A 24,540-nucleotide genomic window follows, 5' to 3' on the forward strand; every position below is an offset into this window, starting at 1 on the left:
CGCTTATCGTCGTCTTTGTTTTGAAGCCTTGGCCAGGAGCTCCCTCTGGAATTACGATGTAAATGCTAGTGGTTGCCGAGAGGTCTGACTCCCAGAATCACGAAGTAGTGGTGGAAAAGCCATTGTACTGCACCAGATAGTAGCAGTTGGCCACGTACAACATCTTGTCAAAACAGCGCAGCCTGACCAATGCTTGGGTTGGCTTTATTTACATATTTTTAAGCGACTTGATTCAGCCCACATCTGTCTCCCTGTGAAAGGAATGGTTAGACTAAGTCTAGGCAACCGTGTTTTACGGCATGTGTTAAATTGTGTTGTGCTGGCATCTAAAAGTCCGATGATGAAATTCACTCCTGTAACCAGAGAGGATTTATTTGAAATGTATATAGGGAGACCACTGGATCGGTTTTCTGTTTCTGCATGGGAGATGAATAGCTCAGAAACCTTGCTAGGACAAAGCCGCCGACCTAACTAATTTAAAAAGAAGATTAGGTCTGTTTACTAATCCTTACACTTAAAGTTCAGTCATATTTAGCTGGAGAATTTATGATCAAAATCTGCTCAGGATAGGGTGCTAAATGTTGGTATTTGTATGTGTTTTCCCAGTAAGAAAGTTTTTCTTTCTTTTTTTTAAATACAATTGTTCTGCCAACCTGCTGCTTTGGAAGAAGAGGGGAAGGTTCAGAGGTTACTCACCTGTAATGTGTCAAATTGTAGTGGCCTGGTAGGGATGGAATTTTTAAAAAGTGATGAGTTGGAAGTAGGAGACAACTATTTTTAAAGTAAAATGAGTCACTGTTTAAATGTCCATTGGTAGTGTTGACATAGTATGGGTGAGAAAATTGCCTGGAATTGGAAGGAAACTACATTTATAGTAAGGAACCAGCACTGTCTAGGATACTGGTGAAATAAATTTGGTCTTAAATGAGTTTTTTGGACACTAGTGTACAAAAGCCTTTTGTCTGCTATCCATGCAGTTTAGAGCAATAAAAAGTTTTAAGGAAACAAGCACTGGGAATAACCGAGCTGAGTTGTTCATCCACTCCATGGTGAGGCCTTTGTCCTTGAGTGGACAGAATGAGGCTATGAAGAAGTACTGGGATAGTGAGTGGAACAGGCAGAGAGCTGGTCTGCCAGCATTATCAATTATGTGCTTTTGTGATCCCCAAGTCTGAATGGCTGTAAGAACAATCATAATGGTTTTAAGCACTAGTTCCTGCTAGAGACTTCGGGGTGAAGTTATAGGCTTAACAGATAATTGCCTTTTTATTTTTATTTATTTATTTATTTATTTATTTTTTAAAAAGATTTTATTTATTTATTTGACAGAGAGAAATCACAAGTAGATGGAGAGGCAGGCAGAGAGAGAGAGGGAAGCAGGCTCCCTGCTGAGCAGAGAGCCGGATGCGGGACTCAATCCCAGGACCCTGAGATCATGACCTGAGCCGAAGGCAGCGGCTTAACCCACTGAGCCACCCAGGCGCCCAATAATTGCCTTTTTAGAAAGACAACATGCTCTTCCTGAAAATCAGAATTAAAGCAGCTAGCTAGTAGATACATAACAGAATTTGTAACAGTCTGGAACACTAATACAATCAGATTTTAAACAATTGACCTTAATGTAAATATGAATATCCTCCACGTCTTAGGGATGTGCATAGTGCCAAAAGATTGGAGAAATGTCATATTGCTATGTTTGTTGTCTTGGTGCTTGAATCTTGTTCGGTTTCAAAAAAATCCATTTAATTAGAGCTTGGTATTCTTGAGGACTTTTTTTTTTTTTTTAAAGGATTTTACTTATTTATTTGACAGAGGTCACAAGTAGGCAGAGAGGCAGGCAGAGCCAGAGAGGAGGAAGCAGGCTTCCTGCTAAGCAGAGAGCCCGATGCGGGACTCGATCCCAGAATCCTGGGATCATGACCAGAGCTGAAGGCAGAGGCCTTAACCCACTGAGCCACCCAGGCACCCCTTGAGGACTTTTTTTTTTTTTTTTTTTAAAGAATGAACTGTTTTCATGTCCTTTTTGCTCATTAGGAAGGTGTTTTAAAAGTTTTATTTTATTTCCAGTTAACATACAGTGAATTAGTAGGTTCAGGTGTACAATACAGGGACTCAACACTTGCATACATTACTGGTACTTATCACCAGTAATTCCCATCGATTATTTCATCTATCCGATACCCTGCAACCCCCTTCTGATAATCATCAGTTTGCTCTCTACAGTTAAGTAGAGTCTGTCTGTTCCTTGGTTTGTCTCTCCCCCCCGCCTTTGTTCTGCTTCTTAAATTCCACATATGAGTGAAATCACATCATCTTTGTCTTTCTCAGGACTGAGTTCTTTCACTTAACATTATACTCTAGCTCTATGTTTGTTGTTGCACATGGCAAGGTTTCTTTCTTTTTATGGAGGAATTACATTCCATATTTTGTGTGTGTGTGTGTGTGTGTGTGTGTGTGTGTGTGTGTGTGTGTGTATCCATTCCTCAATCGATGGACACTTGAGCTGTTTCCATAATTTGGCTACTATAGATAATGCTGCTATAAACGTCAGGGTGCACGTATCCCTTTGACTTTGTATTCTTTGGATAGATAGCTAGTAATGCAATTGCTGAATCATAGGGTAGTTCTATTTTTAACTTGAGGAAACTCCATACTGTTTTACAGAGTCGCTGCACCAGTTTACATTCCCACCATGAAGCTTCCCCTTTCTCCACATCCGTGCCAACACTTGTTTCATGTGTTTTTTGATTTTAGCCCAGGAATGGGAATTTTTCTTCTTAAGATTTTACTTTTCAGTAATTTCTACACCCAGCGTGGGGCTCGAACTCACAACCCTGAGATCAAGAGTCATAAGCTCCACTACTGAGTGAGCTAGTGAAGCATCCTCAGGAATGGAAATTTGTTTAAAAGGTGCTGCTTTTTTTTTTTTTTTTAATTTAAATTCAATTCGCCAACATAAAGTAAATCATTAGTTTCAGATTAGTTTCAGTAGCATTCAGGAATTCATCAGTTCCATATAACACCCAGTGCTCATCACATGACACGCTGTCCTTAATGCCTGTCACCCAGTTACCCCATAACCCACCTACCTCCACTCCAGAAGCCCTCAGTTTCTTTCCTGTAGTTAAGAGTCAAAAGGTGTGGGGCACCTGGGAGGCCTAGTGGGTTAAGCCTCTGCCTTTCGCTTGGGTCATGATCTCAGGGTCCTGGGATTGAGCCCAGCATCCCAGGATCCAGCCCCGCGTAGGGCTGTCTGCTTGCGGGGAGCCTGCTTCCCTCCCTCTCTCTGCCTGCCTCTCTGCCTACTTGTAATCTCTCTTTCTCTGTCAAAAATTTTTTTTAAATCTTAAAAAAAAAAAAAATCAAAAGGTGATTTGCTTAGCACTCCTTAATAGAGCCTTAGAAAAGCTTACTTATATCTTGGCCCCAAATCTTTTGCTTCTCACTCTGCTACCATGTTTTGGTTCCTTTGTGGAAAATGTTTTGGTTGATGATTTGATGAGTTATCTTTTTTTTTTTTTAAGATTTTATTTTTAAGTAATCTCTAAACCCAGCAGCCCTGAGATCAGGAGTAACATGTACTACTGTCTGAGCTAGCTAGGTGCCCCTGATGAGTTAATTATCTTCATAGGTCTTTCCCATTGTTTTCACTTCTGTAAATATGGACACTACGGCAGCCCGATCCTGGTGTCCCAAATACTGCCTTACAGATGGCATAGGTTGTTGATGAGTGAATAAGTTGGTACTAAAAAGTAACTCTTATACATTGCTAGTTTGACTTAAAATGTTCTTCTAAAGAAACAAAGAGTAAAAAAGGCTTCTTCTTTCTTTAAATGGTCCTTTGAAAAAAAAATAAAAAAAAATAAAAAGTAGCTCTCTGGGTTTCAAGTATTCCTTTACTGCCCATCTTCTCTAAAATCAGGTATATTGTCAAATCTCCTTTGAATAGCTTCAACCTATATTAGATAACAAATGTAGGCCTTCAGTCAAAATACCCCCTTAAAAATAATGATAATCTTTATTTACTGTGATTAACTTCTTAGTTTTTGAAGGTGAAATTAAAGGTGCCCTGAGTTTAAAATGTTCTGTGTTGGTGTTAATTTCATTCTCATATACATGGTTTACATGCATTTTTTTTAAAAAGATTGTATTTATTTATTTAGTGTTGTTGAAAGTATTTAATTTCTTAAAATTTTTTATTTTTATTAACGTATAATGTATTATTTGCCCCAGGAGAGGATTTTATTTATTTATATGACAGAGAGAAACACAGCGAGAGAGGGGACACAAGCGGGGCAGTGGGAGAGAGAGAGAAGCAGGCTTCCGGTTTAGCAGGGAACCCGATGTGGGGCTCGATGTGGGGCTCAATCCCAGGACCCTGGGATCATGACCTGAGCTGAAGGTAGAGGCTTTAACCCACTGAGCCACCCAGGTGCCCCTCTTTTGTTTCGTTTTTGTTTTTGTTTTTTGATAGGAGTTTAGGAAGACACTATCTTCATGTTTAATGAAACTTAGATTGATATCTGTGCCTATAACTGGAAAATTAGTCCAACACTTCCATTAAAGCCATTTTTAAAGAAATGCTTTTAATCATTTGGTTAACAAATACTCACACAGCACTTACTATGTACCATGCACAGTTCCAACACAGTTTACAGAAGGGGAGCTCAGACAGTTAACTCACCCACGATTGTATGGCCAGTAAGTGGCAGACTTGGAATTCCAACTCAGTAAACTTCCAGAGTTTATGCTCTTCAAGTCAATGCTTTGTTCCCTGGGATTAGTTGTTCTTCTGGTTTGAAGTCCGGGGAATAAGACTATTTTTGATGTATTAGCCACATGACTGGTAAAATCTACAGGAGCGTTTGTGAGAAGAGCCTAATGGGTGAGGCTCTTGGCCATGCTTAGAAGTCATGATGATATATTGGGGGAGATCTTTTATATTTCTGGTGGCCACATGGAAATGTTTATAGAAATCATTCAGTCAGTGCTTTAATTTTGTTGATTTTCTTAATTCAATTGTGTAAATTACTTCTCTCCTTTTAGAACCACTGCATGATTCCCTCAGACAATCAGGACTGTAGACTTAGTGGCCCCATTCCTTCTAAGTAAAATTGTAATTGTTGGCCTCCTAGAGCTGTTTTCACATACATTTCTCACCTGTGCTATTGATAAACACCAAAAGGAAAGGTCAAGTCAGTCACCAAAATAGTCTTCCAACAATGTGTTCCCTAGTACCTATGATCTGTTTCTAAGTTACTTGAAAATACATGATTTCTGTATGTATAGATGTGATACATGGTCTTCTAACATTAAGGACGTCAAATGACCTCTTATTTCAAACTGGTTCTGAAAGCCTTCCTTGAAAAAAAATAAAAATAAATTTTGGTTTAAAAAGTCACATTTTAAAAGCATAGCTATTGTGGGTGAACTCACATTCCCATTGGTGTTGCTATGAGTCTGGGGACATGTATACACTGCACAGTGGGGGCACCTGGGTGGCTGGGTAGGTTAGGTGTCCAGCTCTTGGCTGGGCTTAAATTATGATCTCAGGGTCATGGGATAGAGCCTCAAGTCAGGCTCTGTGCTCAGTGTGGAATCTGTTTGTCCCTCTCCCGCTGCTTCTCCCTACACACACACACACACACACACACACACACACACACACACTTTCTCTCTCTCTCAGATAAATCTCAAAAAACAAAACAAAAACTGCACAGTAAACAGAAGAACCCATTTTTTAATGGCTCCGAATAATTTTGGTAGTTTCGATGTGGATTAAATCTTGTTATACTGGGTGCCAATCTTTTAGATTTGGAGGTAGTTAGAATTTGATTGGACCAAGTATTTGCTGAACCCTTGTCTGGGCCTTTTGAACTTTAGCTTGGGCTAAAAGTCATCTTTTTAATGGAATGTGAAGTAGTAAATGTATACTAACCATTTCTTAATATTTGGGGTTTAAGATTTATATTTTAGAAGACTTGCTTTATATAGAACCCATAAGTGGAGCTTTGAGATCACCTCACAAATCCTAGAAGAAAACTGTGAGGGGACAGTTCTTGTGTGGAGGCTATTTGAAAGGGAGTCTAATTCCTTCCTTAAGCATAGTAAGTGATCTGGCTCTGATGACTCAGTTTCTTCATCTGCAGAATGGGTAGGGTGGGTTCCGTGTATTTCCCTAGGCAGTTCGTGAGGTACTAAACCCCTAGCTATGAAGAGCTGTCAGTGAGGTCATGGAACATATGTTCTCAGGGGTTTACAGTAGTTAGAAGCCATGAAGTCCAGACTTTGACCCTCAGTTTGTTGACCTTTGAAATCAGAAATGTAAATGCAGACCCCCAACCACCTTTATTATAGTGACATTTTGTTGTCCAGGCTGTTATTTGCATGCACGGAGAATTAAAAACTCTACAGCAATATCCTAAAAGCTACTCTATCCATGTTTCAGTGATAAATAGCACTGAGTGTATGTGTCTGGTTTTGAGGCACTGGTGGGGAAACCGTGTTTCAGCATTCTTTTTCATCCAATCAGCAAGTTGATTTAAACCCAGAACACAAGTTAACGTTCCTTTTGAGAGCAGCCAAAAACGTGGCCGAAGTGTCCATGCTGTTGTGAAAAGTATTGAAATGGTGGTTGCTATTTAAACAACACTGGCCCGGGCATAGGAGTTAAAGGTAGCTCTGGTGAGAGGTGTGTCCTACTACAGAGAATGGTGCTAGCTTTATTTTAGTGCAGGTAGAAAAGAAGAGGAGGTTTGCTTTACAGAAGGGAAAAACATTGAGAACTTGGAAGGAAAAACACATTCTGCCTGGCATTATGAGTACTTTACTTCACTGATAAAATATGACCACTGTGCAGAACAGAGAACAGGTGTAAAATATTTTTAGACAAACCTTGGCATATATTGTAGGTCCCTTCCCTTCTGTCTATACACCCAAGTCTTTCAAAGATAATTGTGGAAAAACCACATTTACCAAATAAGCTAGACCATCCACATTTACCAAATAAGCTAGACCTTACTTTTATGGTTTTTAGGTACTAATGTTAAAACTAAACATAAGCTTCCTTCCCAGCCACCAGGTTGCAGCCGGTTTCAAACACTGGGGCTCCGTGTGCCCTTGTACAGATCTGGAGCTTCCTTTTCCTTCCTGAGCACTGTTGAGAGAGCTGGGGAGCACGGCGCCGTGGCCCCTTCTGGAGCATGCGGGAAGAAATGTGACAAGCATGGACATGGCAGCACGCTAGGCTGGTTTATAGCAAATGGGTATAAATTGATGCCTTCTGGATACCGACGGAAGGGAATGTTGGATTACCCCTTCTGTCGGTATGGGTTATGAAATGGAGTCACGTTGTCCGTTTTAGCTCGGATGCTCCATGACACCAGCTTGGTCATTCTGGACACGTCCCCTCCTCTACATGCAGGTGCCCCTTTCAGTTGGCTTTTCCGTGCTACCTACCCCCCCACCCCAACCATCCGTCAGTTAGTTCATTGCTAGAAAGGATGAAGGTTGGATTTTGATTTGTTCTGTAATGGGCACGCCTGGTTTTTTCCCACTCTGATTATCCAGATCTGCCTACTGACCCCAGAGCTCTGTTCCCAAAAAGAACACTCTGTGTCTTTTAAACTACTTGTGAACTTGGGAAGTTCCAGTGGAGCTCCAGTGGCTTCCTTTCTGCTAACTCCTTTCCATTTCCAGGAAACGTGATGGGATCTCCAAACCACTTCAGTCCAAAGCTTAAGACAGCTGCAGTCCCTGGGCACTCTTTCTAGAAACTGAGGTGTCACCAGAGGTACTACCCGGTTTTCAGAGGGCTATAAAGAATCTTACATGGGGGACGCCTGGGTGGCTCAGTGGGTTAAAGCTTCTGCCTCCCGCTCAGGTCATGATCCCAGAATCTTGGGATCAGCCCCACATCGAACCCCACATCGAGCCCCACATCGGGCTCTCTGCTCAGCAGGGAGCCTGCTTCCCCCTCTCTCTGCCTGCCTCTCTGCCTACATGTGATCTCTCTCTCTCTCTGTCAAATAAATAAAATATTAAAAAAAAAAAAAAGAATCTTACCTGGGATATGTCATCTTTCTGAATTCTGTGATAGAGTGGGAGAAACTTCTTTTGTTTTTTGTTTGTTTTCTTTTGTAGCTTAGGAAGAAATGTTTTTTGGGAGGAGACTTGTTTATTATCTGAGCCACAAAAGTTCGAAGAACTTTTTGGATTCTGTGTAAAGGTAATAGACAGATGGAGGTGAGACCTTACGTCCCCAGGAGCTTCTGCCTGAGGAGAAGGATCTGGCAGCAGGTGGTCTGTGAGGACACACGAGGGTGTGTCTCCTCTATCTGTCCCTCCTACAGGATCTGGGAAAGGGGAGAGAACAGGGCAGGGGGAGCCTCTGTATACCCCGCATTGGGACTTGTCCTGGAGATCAGTTCCCCTTAGTGGAGGCTTTGCAGAAGTCCGGAGACCCAGGACAATACCCCTAGTGCAGACACACCACTTTCCTGACAGCTGTGTGGTTTTTTCCAGACTTGGAAGGAGGGTGGCTGTACCCATACCTTGCATGCTGCCTCTTTGAGTGATCATGACTTTGGCATTATCTGGACTCGGCAGGAGTCTAGAGGGAACAACCAAAGTCAGAAGCTCAGTAATAACAACCAATGCTTTGTAGTATTTACTACATGCTAGATAGTGTTCTAAACACTTGTACGTTTCAACTCCTATAATTTCACAAGAGCCCTCTGAAGGCTGTGCTGTTTCCCGCATTTATACATAAAGAAATGGAAGCAGGGGGGCGCCTGGGTGGCTCAGTGGAGTAAGCCGCTGCCTTCGGCTCAGGTCATGATCTCAGTGTCCTGGGATCGAGCCCCGCATCCCGCTCTCTGCTCAGCAGGGAGCCTGCTTCCCCTTCTCTCTCTGCCTGCCTCTCTGCCTACTTGTGATCTCTCTCTGTCAAATAAATAAATAAAATCTTTAAAAAAAAAAAAAAGAAAGAAAGAAAGAAATGGAAGCAGGGAGCTTGTGATGGATATGGCTAGGGGAGCCAGGACTTGAGCTGTGGGATTCCGTTTCCAAAGTCTGCAGTCCTTCCCCATTACCCTGCATGGCCCTCAATTACTCAGGGGACGTTATCCAAAATGCACTTTGCACGGAGCTCCCCGGGCACGCCCAGCGTGGTCCTAAAAGGGGTGGTTTGCTCAGCAGGCCCCACCTCATTTTAATATCGCCTGTGCTGCGAAAACCCAGTGGAAGAGACTGTGAGAACGGAGGGTCACGGGCTAGTAGTGTTTATCCACATCACTGCTGCCGTCTGGGCACTCAGATTCTGCAGAAAATCACCACCGGCACTACCCACACCCGAGGTCTACAGTCCTGGGTTTTCCTCCTACTTAGGGCGGCACAAGGGTGAGGCTGACTCAGTAGCTGCTCTGGGGTCAGATTCCACTCAGGTCCCTGGATTGCCTCAGACAGAGGGAGATAACATTTGAACCAATCCCCGTGTCAACCACTCAGTACATTTATTGAGTATCTACCGGGTTAGGAACTCGTGGTGATGCATAGAAACCTTTAGGACCTTTCAAGCAGCTTACGTTCTAAGGAAAGATAACCCACGCGCCCTAATGACCAGACACAGGAGAATGTGGAGGTATGAACAAAAAAAGGAGTGCGTGTGCCCGTCTGAGGGATTCTCGATCGCAGGGGGAGTTACCACTTGAAGAAGGGGTCGTGCAGGGAAGCCCGTGGTCCCTCCCAGTTCCAGCCTCAGTGGCAGAAAAACCTGGTCCTGGTTCTTCTTCTCCATCGGATGTGTCCACAGCGGGAAGAATGTGTGCTAACCCTTGAGGGAAAAAGCCGAGGAAACCAGAACGAGAGGCTCGGCTGCCAACCCATCACTCCCAGGAGAAACTGCCTTGGACTTTGGGTATTTTAATTTTTTTTTTAATTGTTCCGAGTTTTGAACAGAAAGACACTGTGAGAGAGAGCTGGTTTAGAACTCTGTTCATCAAGCCCAAGGGTGGGATGGGGACATTAGGTAAGAAGTCCAAGGGAGGGAGGGGTGGTGGTCAGCGGCAGCCCGGGAGGGGCGGTTCTTTTATCTTCTCAAGATGCTTATCCTGGAAACCTCCTCAGGCTAGAAGCTCCCTCTAGGGGTCATTGCATTTGTGTTCCTACCTTTAGAGACAAAACTCTGTTTTTGTTAAGTATCAGGGTTCACAGCAGGTAACACACTCCCAGAAGCTGGTGTTGGTGGAATGCACGTGTTCACTGCAGAAACTCAGATACCCCCGGGCACTCCCACCTGCCGTCTGCCATCACCACACTCTACTCCTAGCCAAGGGAACCAGTCGTTTCAGAGCTCAACGGTTCCGTTTTCCAGTTTGGCTTTTTGGACACCTACAGTATCTTCCAGTTTGAGCATAAATCAAAGAATGGGGCTTTGAAGAAAAAGCTTAATATAAATCCAAGCCAGAAATGAACAGCCCCAAATAACTTTTCTCCTGGGTCACTTTCCCTGGGTAATGCCCTTCCCCAGGCTCCCCCAGGCTCCCCCAGGCTTCCTTTGTGGCTGAGCACTCTGTCATCCTCTGAAAATACTGCTGCAACCTGGCCAAACCCCTTCACGTGACCTGAGATGTTCAGAGAGCCTCACTTCTCTAAAAGGAGGATGTATCTTGCTTTGAAACAGAAAACACCAGTGTCTGATCCCTGTCTCACCCTACTTTCCCCAGCAGGGACGGAGGCCTGGGCCCCTCAATTTCCCCTACAGAATCCTTGGTAACTGCTAAGAACTAAGTAAGAATTTTCTAGAGTAGTGTAGAGGCCTCATTAAGCCTCCAAATAAAATTATTCCCAGTAACCCTGCGCAAGAAAGAAAATGGGCTTTGGAGGAACACTTTGAACTGAATCCCAACGCACCCTTGAATAGCCATGTCCTGCTAAACCTACTCATCCTCAGATCTCCTATCTGAAAAGTCCTGCTTCTTACGGGCAGTGTGTGGATTATGTAAGATACAGAGCGCATTAAACCTAATCCTCTTCCCTGTAGGGAATCACCGGAACTCTCTACTCTTCTGTGAGATGGGGCTTGAACCCCTTGTGCTCCCCCCACCTTCCTGTGGCTTAGCCTCAAGGGCATGGGCTCAGCCTTCTTAGCAGAGGGAAGCTGGCCTTAAGACATGCACTTGCAGGAGAATCCTATGCAGTGACACTGCCCTGTGGATTAGCCTGGAGAAGAGAGGAAGCAGAAGTGAGAGGAAACCATAGGCACTGTTCTGTGTTGGAAGATGGTGTACATTTATTTTTTTTTTAAGATTTTATTTATTTTGGGGCGCCTGGGTGCCTCAGTGGGTTAAGCGTCTGCCTCCGGCTCAGCTCAGGGTCCTGGAATGGAGCCCCGCATTGGGCTCTCTGCTCGGCGGGGAGCCTGCTTCCCCCTCTCTCTCTGCCTGCTTCTCTGCCTACTTGTGATTTCTCTGTCAAATAAATAAATAAATAAAATCTTCACAAAAAAAGATTTTATTTGTTTTGAGAGAGAGAGAACACAAGCAGGGGGAGAGGCAAAGGGAGAAGCAAAGCCAGATGCGGGCCTCAATCCCAGGACCCTGAGATGATGACCTGAGCCAAAGGCAGACACTTAACCAACGGGCCACCCAGGCGCCCTGATGCTTAAATGCACGGGCTTTGGAGTCACATACACCGACCTAGACTTGGTTCGCTGCTTGGCCAGGGGCCTTGGGCAAATGATTCAGTCTCTGTGAGCTTCAATTTCATCATCTCTGAAATGGAGAGAATACTAAATGGGCGCAAATAATACATACCTGCCAGGGTTGTGAAGCCTTAGTGAGATACTGTGAAGATTGTGAAGATTTAGTGAGATATTGTACGAGCACATATTAGGTGCTGTTAACGCTTAGTAACAGAGATGACTCATCCCTTCGCCAGTCATCTAACTGGTAACACCTTCTGGGGGGGTGGGGGCATGGGTCACCAGGTGTGTAAGTCTCCCTAAGGCTGCATTCTGTTCACTCAGGAAGACCAGTGTTTTCCTCTTCTTAGGGTCATGAGGTGAAATTGTTGGTTGTGATGATTGTAAGGATTGCTTCAAGTCTGAGTCATTTGGTCACATCAAGACTCCAAGGCCTTTACTCTTCTATTCTGTTGCCCCTTGTGGTGCATTGGGATGGGGGGTGATGCTTGAGACAGGAGGTCGGTGAGAGCCTAGCTCCATGCCCTGAGGTTCTGAAGCCAGGAATGAAGGATTGGGAAACGCTCCCAGGGCCTCCATGGACACCATTACTCAACACCATTACTAGACTTTGTTTCTGCTTTCTGGTCTCTGGCTGCACAACCTAGAGTCTCTCTCTCTCCTTCTTTCTTTTCTCCCCTCCTCTCCAGCCGCCTTCATCCTGGACTCTTCCTTTGTCCGCAGAAGAGAGTGCATCTGTTCTTACTTTGCTGTCCAAGGGCAGCTTTGGGGAAAGGAGCCTATTCTCACGTCCGGGTTCTTGCTCCAGCCATGGGCAGGAACAAGAAATAGCTGGTATCCACAGCCAACTGGAGCAGCCAGGCCCGGGACTGACTTTGCTATTATTATTCCATTTTGCAAATGAAGATGCTGAGGTCCAGGGACAGCCCGTGTGTGAGCCCAGGCAGTCTGACTCAAGCGCCCAGGCCCTTCCAGCACTCTGACCTTTCCTCATTGCTACCCACCCTAGACACTAAGGAGATTTGGAAACCCTGAGGCCTAAAATATATGGTGCCCTTTTATGCGATTAAATTAGAGCAGCAATGACCATAACAAAACAACTCTTAGACCTTCGGTCAGCTCTTCCGCACAGGAAACAAGATGGCGGCTGCTGCATGGGTCTCTGAAGAGCTGTGGAGTGATTGACTTACTGGTAAACCAATTCTTGGGAGGCGTGCAGCAGCAACTGCCATGGGCACCGTGCCATGCCATGAGAGAATGTGGCCTCTAGTTCCCACCGTCTCCTCCTCAGGGGCCGCCCCTCTCCATCACATTTAGCTGGAAGCATAAACCCAGTGTCCCCTGGTGTCGTCACCCGATGGGGCTGTGTGTGCGGGTGTTAATCTGTGTGCCTCTTTTCTTTAGGGTGGGGGGCAGGACAACAGTTTATTTATTGAGAGAGAAGTGTCTTTTGCTCACATCCTGCTTTCTACCGTAGTGGCTCCCCTGGAAAACCCAGGTTGGCAAGAGCTGAGGGGGGGGAGTTGGGGGGGAAGAGGGGAGGGGTGCTCATGGGAGCCAGAGACAAGGCAGTCTGAGGGGAGGTGGGGCTCATGGTGTCAAAGGTGAGGCAAGGTCAGAAGTGAGGGAAGGCCCGGCAGAAGGGGTCGATGGTAAACTGGGACTTATAGGTTTGGGGGCACATTGGGGTTCATGGGGGAGGTCAAAGGTGAAGGAGAAGTCAGAGTGAAGAAAGGCTCATGGGGCTAAACGTGTGGCTTGCTAGGTCACCGGTAAAGAGGGGGTGCTGTGTCCAAGCGAGAAGAGCTCGAGGGGGTTGGACATGGAATGGGGCACAAGGGTCAGCAGTCAGCTAGGGCTTGAGACAAAGTGGGGTTCGTGGGCTCAAACAGGAAGAGAAGCAGGGCTCCCCGTGGGGCTTGGGGTCAGGGGCCTAGCAGCTTGGCCTCCTCCTCGACCTTGACCTTGGCCGCCTCCTCGAGGCCACGAGGGGCGAGGGGATGTCGTCACAGCCATCTTCACAGATGTTGGGATCCACACACCGGAGAAGGCTGCTCTGCTGGGTCAGCTCACCCAGCACCTGCTGGTCCACCTCCTTCGTGGACATGCGGCCCGGGAAGCCCGGGAGCCACTGTCAGGCCACCGCCGCGTTCTTGGTGTGGTCAAAGGCAGGCAGGGGCAGCAAGGCCAGGCGAGGTCAGGCCACTGGGGCCATGGGCAGCTGGCCCACACTCGCAGTCCACACACCTCCTGAGGAGCTCAGGGAGATCAAGCACTTCATCAGCACGAGAGCCTGTGAGCCTTCCGCGAGATAAGCTGAGATTTCCAGGCGGAGTTCAGAGTCTGGAGACAGTGGGGTCATTGTTGTGGGACAGCAGGACCAAAACCAGCACCTGCCCTTGGAGTCCTTGTCGGGCCAGGAGCTTGGAGTCAGGGGCCACCTCAGAGAGATCCCTTGCTCCAGAGAAAACAAGAACGATGTGCTAATCCTTTATAAGAGAGCCACAGCCAAGAGCATTTTCTGTGGTGATGGAAAATTTCTGGGCGCGTCTTGTCTAATACGGGGCCATCGACCACATGGAACACGACCCTAGAAATAGGGCTAGTGGGACGGATGAACCGAATTTAAAATTTTATTCCATGTGACTTCATTGACATGAATTCAGTACTCACTATATGGGCGAGTGCGGGCTTATAAGCTTTCTGTGAAGCCTTGAGACTCACGGAGGTCAGGGACCAGTTAGAAGTGGGGGTTACAAAAGTTCAAGAGGAGAAGTGCTGTTTGGGGTCCTTAGCCTTTAGCTACTATGATTAAAATATATGTCACCCTGGGAAGGATATAGGCACTAAAGTCAGATAGGCCTGGGTTGGATTCTTGTCTCTTCCATCTGTGAACACGGCAACCGGGGGCGAGATTCCTGTAAAGGTTTAGAGTCTCAGATTCAGTGTCTGTAAAAGACGGAGGAAAATTATCTCTTTGAGGTGTTTCTTCCTTCGTAAGGTCTACAGGGCTTGCTTTGTTCATTCATTCAGGAGGGTCCAGTCTGGGAGGTGTCAGACCAGAGTCCTATTTCCCCGTCACCTGAGTGGGGCTGAGTGTGGCCAGGGTGTCATGGGGGACCCGGATAACGCAGGTCCCTGTCCTTGGGTAACTGGGGATGTGGACATAGAGATTCTTACCCAACCCTGGAATAGTGCTGAAGAGCTTGGGAGCCAGAGAGGCGGGAAGGAGAGGGACGGTATAGGCCTACCCACCTGCCAGCCCTTCCCTCTCCCTCAGGAGACCGCCAGCTGGAGGGTTGTCTTTCCTTCCTCCTGACACAGCCTGTGACATGAGTGTCACTTGACCTCGGGGCACATTCCAGAATGAGGCCACAGCCAAGAATAGGACCCAGGAACCCTGCCACCCATCCCGCCTATATTAATCACACATCCCCAGAGCGGGAGAGAGACTTCAGACTCCTTGAGGAAGTGGGAGGAGGAGGACGAGACGGCATCAGGAAGTAGAGTTGGGGAAAAGCAGGGAACACCCCGGAGAAACCCCTCCACAGCCTGCACCCTCCCAGGGCACCTTGTGACCCTTGGTCCCAGGACCATCAGTTCATCCAGAGAGTCCCTTGTCATCCATGGGGAATGGGCTCCCGCAGACCTCTGGGCCCCCCGGTGCCCCCCCTCCCCGGCAGTACTTCCGGCCTGGATGGCGCCCGCGCAGAGGCAGACAGACAACGGAAGGGTCTTGCTGCGGCCAGGGGACAGCAGAGGCTCCCCCGGGGGATCTGAGTCCAGGAGGATGAGTAGGCATAAGGCTGATGTCTCCCTCAGGAATGTAGGCCATGACTGCTTCTGTGTGTGATCAAGATATCATGTCACAGGACAAGGTCAGAAGCCAGCCCCAGTGAGGCTGATGGGAGGCAGGCTCTTGGGAGAGATTTGGGGCCCTGATGAGACTCCACACTGCCCAGCCGGGAGCGAGGAGTATGGGTGGGCTGTCTGGGCACACGTGCATGTGTGCACACGTGTGTGTCACACACTGAGAGAAGCCAACCGCCTGTATTCAAGTCTTGGCTCTGCCATGTGGTGGGTGATCTCGGGTAAGTTTCACGTCCCCTCCAGCCTCAGTTTCCCCAAACACAGAACAGCATTCTGTCCTGTAGAGTCCTGACAGGAGACAAGAGGTGATGACTGGTGCCTGTCCCATGGTGAGAAGCTGCTCAGTGTTGATGTTCCAACAGTAGAGCTGGACACTGGGCGCTCCGCCCCCGCCAGCACCCCCCCCTCCGCCTGAGGAAATCGCCCTGCGGCTGTGTGTTTGTTCTCCTCCTTTCTTCCTCAGCTTCCGCCCCTGGTCCCGGCTCTCTGGTCCCGCTGTCCAGGGGGTGACATCAGACTATGGAGCAGCTGGGCAGACAATGGAGCAGAGTGTCCTAGGAGGCTGGAGGTGCTGGGGGAGGCGGAGGGTGGAAAAAGCCAAGCTGTCCTGCCCCAGAGGCTTCGGGCCGGCCCGGAGACAGCCGGCGCCAGAGCAGGCCTCTGAAGTGGCCAACAGAGATGGACTGGAGCGGGAGGAGGACGGGGGGCAGGGGCGGGGGCAGACAACAGATGCAAGGAGGGAAGGAGTGAGTGTCCAGTGTAGATAGGGAGGCAGGTGAGTCTGGCCTCAGACCTATGGGGGGGGGGGCTCCATCCCCCTGTGTCCTGGGGCCCAGACTGGGGCCACACTTCCCAAACTTAGTGGGCAGCCTCCCAAGTTCCCAGGCAACCAGGCCCTGCGAATTCCGTCCAACCTCTACAGAACACCTGCCAGAGGTCGGTTACTGTGAAACACCGGAGTAACACAGACCAGAGACTCACACGTGGTTTCAAGGACCAAGAAATACATACCATGTAGTAGGTCCAACATTATGATAAGTGCCCATTCCCTAAGTGCCTGTATTTTCTGACACCCACCCCCCCAGACACGTGGGGTGATCTGTCTCAATGTGCTTTGAGCAACAGAATAAAATACCTGTAGCCGTATATGTTCATGGAGTCTGTGAGATCCTGGACCCAGCAGAAGAGGCGAGGGGTTTGAGTCCTGGGGCCCCGCTGTCTCCCAGCTGGTTGCTGAGGGCCCGGAGGGGCCGCTGGGGCAGCCCTCTGTGCCAGGCTCTGTCTCCTAGGCTTTTCAGTTTGGCAAGGTTAATAGGGCCACGTTCCCCAAGTCTCTAGGAAGTGCACTTCCTACCCTCTGTTTTACAGGTGAGGACACAGAGGCGCAGACAGACACCGGGGAAGTGTCGGAGACCAGATGCAGACCAAGGTGGGTCTGATGCCACCGGCTGGGCTTTTTCACTCTGCCAGACTGGGGCTGGAGTGGGAGGGATGGGGCTGTGAGTGTGCTGCAAGCTGACGAGAGGGAGTCCTGCCATTGGTGTCCCCTGAATGTCACACTTCAACCAGGCAGCCACAGGGCTTAGGCCCCATGGCCGTGCAAGAAGGGAGGTGGCAGGAGCTAGCATGTGGACGGACACTTGGCCCATCCGGGGCAACAGGATGTCCCCACGCCTCTAAGTTGGGTAAGGCGCTGAGTCTTAGCTCCCTGGTTCCCTGACCCAAGCAGGGAGGGCCGGTGGCCAGAACTCATTCCTTCCTGGTGGCCAAGTGCTCTGCTCAGCATTTCCCCAGAAGCTCCCACTCCTCTGGCCCCAGGAGGAGCTTGTCTTCCCGATCCAGCCCCCTCCTTCTTGCAGGAACTATCTCTAAGGACAGATTGGCTAGATGGGCTGGGCTGGGCGGGGCTGGCTATGCATTCCCCCCTTGGGGTGTGGCCCTGGAAGACCCAGGGAAGTGGACAGGGGACAGGTGTCTCTGGAGCTTGGCTGGCTTGTACCCTGAGGGACAGGTAAGCTGTGTGGCATGCCACCCTGGTCACAGGCTCCCAAACACATCTCTGGAATCATCTCCAACTCCTGAGACCAAAGGTGCTGCTGTCCCATCTTGGGAACCGAACCATGTGCTCAGAGCACACATAGGGCTTTGGGACCAGGCCTCACCCAGAGGCCCCCCTAGGGAACTATATAGCTGGGTGACCCACCTCTTTCCCATTGTGCCATCAGTGACAGGGACTGGAGTCTGCCCCTGGTCAGCCATGCTATCCTGATGGGTAGGGGGCCTGAGACATAAGTTAGAACATGTGGGCCTAAGTCCCCCATCATCCTGCCTCTGTATTCTTGGGGATGTTACCTTACCTCTCTGGCCTCAGCTTTCCTAGCTGTGGGGAGTACCACAGTTAAGGAGCCTCAGAGCTGCAAAGTGGGATGAAGGTTTGTGTCCCTCCATCACCCAGATGTGGTCCTGTTGGTCAGACTTCCCTCCTGGGCACCAGAGCAAATGACAGTAAACCCCTCACCCCCGCACACCTACATTAACCCAAACAAATTACACAAGAAGGGCTGTTGATACTATGAACTTTTAATTGGTATCTTCCTCCCTACATTTGAGGAAGAAACGAGGATGCCCCACAATGACCTTTTTCGACTTTGGAGGGGCCTGGAGAGAAGGAAAAGCTGAGGAGGGAATTGGGGGGGCGCAGATGTAGAGCTGACAGTGGCTTTCCCAAGTCCTTTATCTAGTGTGTGTGTGTGTGCGTGTGTGTGTGTGTGTGTGTGTGTGTTGGGGGGGTGGCTGCACCTGCACAGGAAGTCCATAATCAAGAAGTCACCAGCAAGGTGCCACATCCCCAAACCTGCCCTCCCACGTCTCTCCCAGAGCCTCCCTCAGGTCCCTGCAGCTCCCAAGGCCACCACCAGATGGAAGCATTGAGCAACATTCCTTTTCCTTCCCAAGCCTGACTCCCCTCCTCCCTCCCTCCCTCCTTTCACCCCGCTCCCCACCCCAACCCCCACTTTCCTTTTATCTCCCTTCCCACCAAAACAGATCCTGGGGCTTCTATCTGCTTTCTGTCCAAAGAGGCCGGTGGCAGATGAAAGCTCACTGTCCATCAGACGGGACCATTTGACAGCTGGGAAGACCAGCCATGGGTCTGTTTCTGGGGGCCAGGGTTGGGGAATGGGGGTCCAGGGGGTGGGACCCTGGGATCTGGACACTCACATTCAGTCACTAGGAGATGGGCAGTGCCTAACTCTGTGTCCTAGCGCCTGGCACCCAGTAATTGTTCAGAAAATGCCCACTGAGTCGGACTGAACAGAGCTAAATTAATACATCAACAATCAAAACAATCAATAAACCAACCAATAAAGCCAAGGAGAAACACGAAGAATGTGGTGCCACGGTGGCCTCAGAGACCACGGGGCACCCTTACTGAAGCACAAGCTGACCACCACCTCAGGGCGAGGTGTGTGCTGGGTCAGACCATGCCCCACCCCCACTTCCTACAAGCCCTAACATGAAGGTGGTTCTGTTCCTAATGATCTAGGGGGCTCTGGGAAATTTGCCCAAAGAGTCCCTGGGCCCTCCTTTCTCTCCCCACCTACCCCTTTTGCAAACCGATTCATTCTGTGATTCCCATGACCATGCAGATGCCATCTCTGGCTGCCTGGCTGGGAGCCAGCTGGGGGCTTGAAGAGCCACCGGAAGGGACTGGCCGGCAAAGAGAAAGGGTTGCAATGCCCGAGCCAGCTAGTCATCAGGAATGGTTTGCAGGTGTCTCTTGGCTTCTCCTTTTGTCCCCTGCAGCTACAGGAGATACAGACCCCTTCTTGAGCCTAAGACTAGAAATTGTTCTAAGAATCTCCAGTGGATTGTTCCCTGCTGGCCTCCAACTGTCTAGCCTGACCTTGCCCAGTCTGCAGACTGAGGAGCGTGGGGGGTGGGGAGGTGGACAAGGGCCAGGAAGGGGACCGGGGAGGGGCAGAGGGGAAGCGGGGCTTCAGTGCAAGCCCAGAAACTCCTTGAGGACATCGCAGGTCTTCTTGTGCAGGACCTCGCGCAGCTTCCTGACCCGCCGGCTGCTGGACGCGCCCACGAAACTCTCTGGCCGCAGCACAGCCATGCCGCCGTCCACCTCGCCCATGATGATGAGCGGCGTCTCGCCCGCCGTCACGTTGGGGCAGGGGCAGCTCCAGTCCACGTGGAGCAGGGTGACCTCCAGCGGCTCCCGGCCCAGGAACTTGAGGCCCATCTTCTCATCCTTGAGCACCTCATCCACGGTCACCAGGGCGCGTCCCGCGTCGGGTTCCTCTGTCAGCTCGGACACGCGGCCCAGGATGACGAAGTCGCTCCGACAGAAGCTGGTGACGAGCTTCTGCCGCGGCTTGCAGGCCCGGCAGCGCTGGTGGCCCCGAGGGAAGGGGCAGGACTCCTCGCAGGCCTCCCGGCTCTCGAAGTTGTTGCCGTTGCCCTCGCAGCCGCCGTAGACGAAGGACTGGCACTGGCCGGTCTGGCCGTTGTAGGCCCAGCGGGGCGCGTAGGCCTTGCAAGGACCCTGCAGGGCGGGCAGGCTGCACACGGCCAGCGGCCCGCTCATGCAGGCCAGCATGCAGGCCTCGTAGGTCTCAAAGTGGTTCCGGTTGCGGTGGCAGTGGCCGAAGGTGAAGGTGAGGCAGTTGTTGGCCTGCGAATCGAAGTGCCAGCGGGTCTGCTCCTCCCCGCAGTCCTCGCTGTCGGGGGGCTCGAGACACTCGGCGGCGGGGAAGGCCGTGCCGTTGGGGCTGCTCTCCGACGCGGCTACCGCCTGACCCGCACGGACCACAGACAGCGGGAAGTCGGCGCGCAGGACCCCGGCGGCGTTGCGGGCCGTGCAGGTGTAGATGCCGGCGTCCTGGGGCTGGGCGTTGTAGATGACCAGCTGGGCGATGTTGGTGACCACCACGTTGCCGCGCACGTGGTTTGGCCGCATGACCACGTTCTCCCGGTCTTCCAGCTGCTTTTCCCAGGTGATCTCCGGCCGGGGCCGGCCCACCACGTCGCAGAGGAAGCTCACGGTCTCGCCTACGGTGACCGACTGGTGCACAGGGTGGTTGAGCAGAGCCGGGGCCACTGTATCCAGTCCCGGGGTCTCCGGGGAGGCCGTGGTGGGGCGCACGGTGGTCTCAGGCGGCGGGGGACTGGTGTGGGGCCAGGTGAAGTGATAGCGGCAGGTGACGACAGCCAGCGTGATGCCCTTGGAGCAGGCCTCGGCGTCCATGTAACAACGATTATAGTACGTGAGGCCGTCGGACGCGCACGTGAAGCTGGGCTCCTTCTCACAACGGTCTTTGCATTTACACACGGGCTGGCCATCCCAGATGTCGCACTCGGAGCCCTGCTGCAGACACATGAAGTGGTCGCAGGTGGCCTCCTTGGGCATGCCTACCGGGCCTTTCTTGCCCTTCACGTCCATGTACCGGGCGGCCACGCAGCTCTTGGTCCCACACACATTGGGGCAGCACTTCTCATAGGTCTCGCACTCCTGCGGGGAGCCAGATGGAGAAGCCTGAGCAAGGGGGAGCAGGAATGGGCCCGGATTTCCCCTCCAGCCCTCACCCCCCACCCCCGGTGTCTGTGGAAGGAACAGTCACAGGCTCACCGCCTGTGGCCAGCCACACATTCGGATGATGACAGGAGCTGTCAGATATGCAGCCCTGCTATTTGCCGGGCCTTCTTCTGAGAACGTTTGCACCTGTCAGCATCTCTCCTGCTCATGGAGGTGGGCACAGCCATCAGCCTCACTTCACAGGTAGTGATCACAGAGGCACAGAGACATGCAGGAACTTGCCCAAGGTCACACAGCTGGTAGTGTGAGAGGAGGCAGGCCATGCACCTCCCAGAGGGGACATTTCTCTGACTACCAATTTACAGAAGAAAATGCAGTGACTCAAGAGAAGAGACCCCCAGGAGCTGTCCCAGGAGCTGGCAAGGGACAGAAAAGGGCTCTGAGCTCCAGGAGGATGGGATTCTGAAAGGAGATCGCTTCTTCCACGTCTTCATAGGGTTGCCACAAAGGAGGTCTAGGTGGGAACAAAGGAGTCTGCCTTTCTCTCTTTTCTCCCCTGGGGTTGAGATGCCCTGGCCGAATGGAAGAGCTCACACCAAACCCTAAGAAGGGAACACGGGACAGCACTGGGACAGAAGTTTGAGGCCGGCCACACACGCATCACAGAGCGGGCCCATGCTTGCTCCGAGCCAAGGGGAAGGGCAGGCGGGACAGGCCCGGGACGCCAGGTCCTACCACGGAGGGCTGTGCCAGGCCCAGGGGCTCCACTCTGACGTGTGCAGCATTTCATGGGGGAGCAACAACAAGGAAAACAGCCCCTTGGGTGGCAAAGGTCGGCCAAGCCGTCAGCGAGGACTTGCTAGGGCTGTAATTCCCCTTGATTCTCTGTGGGGCCACGTAAAGCATTAGTTTAATTCCTCGAAATTAGCAGCGTGCTCTGGGACCGGCACAAACAAGGACTTCACGTGGTGTTTTCGACAATAACACCTCGTCCCCACTGGGCAGGCGGGCAACGGTCCTAATCCTGCGTCCTGGTAGTAGCTCTGAGAATTGCTCCGCATTCGCGCTGGCCTCTTGTGGCTCTGACTTTTATATCCCAGCCTCTTGGACATTCCTCATCAGCTAAGAGCAGGGAAATATGCCCCACCGGAGCCGTGTGAAGCCTGCCCGCCAGGCTTGTTTACTGTGTTCCCCCTCTCGGCTCAGAATGGGGACTTTGTTTTGCCGTCCTTGCTTGGCATAAGCTTCTAGGCCACCCAGGGCAGGCTTTGGGACAGGGATGGGCAGATCTCAGAGCTGGGGTCTGAGGCTGAGAGACACAGAACGGGGTGGAGGGCAGGAGGAACGGGGAGCAGACAAGGAGAACCTGCTCTTCGGCCTGAGGGTCATAAAATTCCTTGAAAGACGGGCCCAGGAAGCTTCTTTAGGATCCCGAGGTCCATGAAAGGTTGGGTCGCCAGAGTCGATGGATGGAAGGATTCTCTGGGCACAGGAAACCTAGAAGGAATCCTTATAAGTTTTTGCTTGAGGGCCCAGAATGTACCTATAGGCGAATGAGTCCTTAGCCTTTTCCGCAAGACACACCGCATCTGCCAGGCTCACCATCCCTTACCCTACCTGGTTAATCCCGCCAGCCCGTGCGAGGGGAACAGACTTCCCTGCAAATGTAGCCAAAGAACCTCATGACCTCAGCAAAGTGGGAGCGCTCTGCCCCCATCTTCCCTTTCCTGAGCACCACCACTGCTCACGGGCAGCATCTGGCCGGAGAGATCTGACAGTTGTCCCCTGGACACCGTGGGGCCAGACACTACTCACTGCGGGGCAGTCCTGGGCTTTTCTGTAGAGTGCATGTGTTTGCCAAAGGGAGCAGCTCTCGTATTCCTTGGTGCTGCCTGGCCCAGATACCTAGGAACTGGCCGAGCCGGCAGCACATGCCTGTGTCCAGGCAGGAGCTGGGTACCAGCAGGCTTGTCTTCATCGCCCATGGGGAGCGGCTGGAACGACCCTGGGATTCGGGAGCTGGGAGAGAACTGCTCCAGCGCCAGGCCTGCCTGGCTTGCCCCAGGCTGCTCTGATGAGAGCAGAAGGGAGGACGGAGGAATCTGGCAGGTTGAAACTTAGCCCACTTCCTTCCCAGGGACAACCGGAGAGTCTGTTCCCACCCACTCTCCCCATCAGCCTGGCCTGATCTCAGGGTCAGGGTGCGAACCCCTGGGTGGGGCGGTGGGGGGTGGTGGCCTGGAGGCCTCAGCTTTGCCAGAGAGACGCCGGTGCCAAGCCCACCCTCCCATCCCTGGCAATGGGACCACGTGCTGCTTGCCGACATGCCCTGAATGTCTGCTCTCACCTGTCGCGGTGGGGCTGTCCCCAGGGTGTGCCTGGCTTAGTGCTGGCTGGCAGCAGCTCTCCACAAACATGAGACCAGGAATCCCAGGATTCCATGTCCCTGATGAACTTGGATGTCACACCCACCTCTTCGTCCGGACCTTGGACTTGGACAGACATCATGCCCTATTCTTGTGCCCTGGGGCCCAACTTCCTTCTCATTTCCCAGGTCCTGCCGGGGGGACTCCTGAGTCTCCCCACCCCAAGGCTCCCACGTGCCCTCACTGACACACTCACGTGGTCCATGTCAGGCTTCTGGACTCCCACTCACCTGGTCCGTCTCACACTCCCGCTTGCAGGTGCTCTGGGCATCCACCCAGAGGTTGGGGTTCATGTCGTTGGGGCAGATGCCAGCATGGGAATAGCGGATGGGCGGTAGTGCCAGGCCCCTCGGGGGCGCCCCAAACAGCAGCAGGAGCACCGCCGCCTGCGCGCAGCGGGACCAGAGCCGGCTGCACCCCGGGGCCCACATGATGTGTGGTCTGCGGTGCCTCGAGACCTCCCTTGCGACGAGGCCAGGGTCTGGGGCCCACCAGGGCCTTCTCCTTCTCTGGGCTGCAGACACCTGCCCTCCCCACCCCAGCGGGCTTCCTCTCGGCCGCCGCGGCCCCTTCCACCAAGTCAGCGCAGCCCCGCCGGGCTGTGCGGCTTCAGATAAAGCGAAGGTCTTTGCAAGCAAACTCCCTCTCCTGAGTGTGCAGGAAGAAGAGCGGCAGCAGGGCCCGAGCCTGGATTTATATCCTGGGCGCGCCACCCGAGTGGGAGCGAGCTAACCTGATGCCTGTCACAGGCAGGCTGCTGGCTCCTCTGTCCCGTGGCTGATCACAGACTTGTTACAGAAGGGGAAAAAAAAAAAGCTGGAAGCGGTTTAGCGGCGTATCTGGCACGGTGGGACACCTGCTTGTTTTTGACTCCAGGAGGCCTTTAACCCCTTCAAGGGCCAGAAATGGCATGTGCTCTGGGGGGGGGAGCTGGCTGCAGGACACGCAAGCTCCCTGTAAAGGGGCGTTTGTTTCCCTCTCCCCCACCTCCTCGGGCCGGG

General features: G+C 51.3%; 1 protein-coding gene across 1 annotated transcript; it reads right to left on the reverse strand.

Moving 5' to 3' along the window:
- Positions 1–18,566: 18,566 nt before the first annotated feature.
- WFIKKN2 (WAP, follistatin/kazal, immunoglobulin, kunitz and netrin domain containing 2) lies at positions 18,567–24,311 on the reverse strand. The gene is made up of 2 exons (XM_082708346.1): positions 23,770–24,311; positions 18,567–21,089 (listed from the first exon to the last, which is right to left on the reverse strand). Exons 1-2 carry the CDS (start codon positions 23,968–23,970, stop codon positions 19,569–19,571), a joined length of 1,722 nt encoding a protein of 573 aa, XP_082564472.1. The 5' UTR covers positions 23,971–24,311; the 3' UTR covers positions 18,567–19,568.
- Between the last annotated feature and the right edge of the window lie 229 nt (positions 24,312–24,540).

The sequence above is a fragment of the Mustela nivalis genome (assembly GCF_964662115.1).
Source record: "Mustela nivalis genome assembly, chromosome: 17".
In the NCBI taxonomy this organism is placed as follows: Eukaryota; Metazoa; Chordata; class Mammalia; order Carnivora; family Mustelidae; genus Mustela; species Mustela nivalis.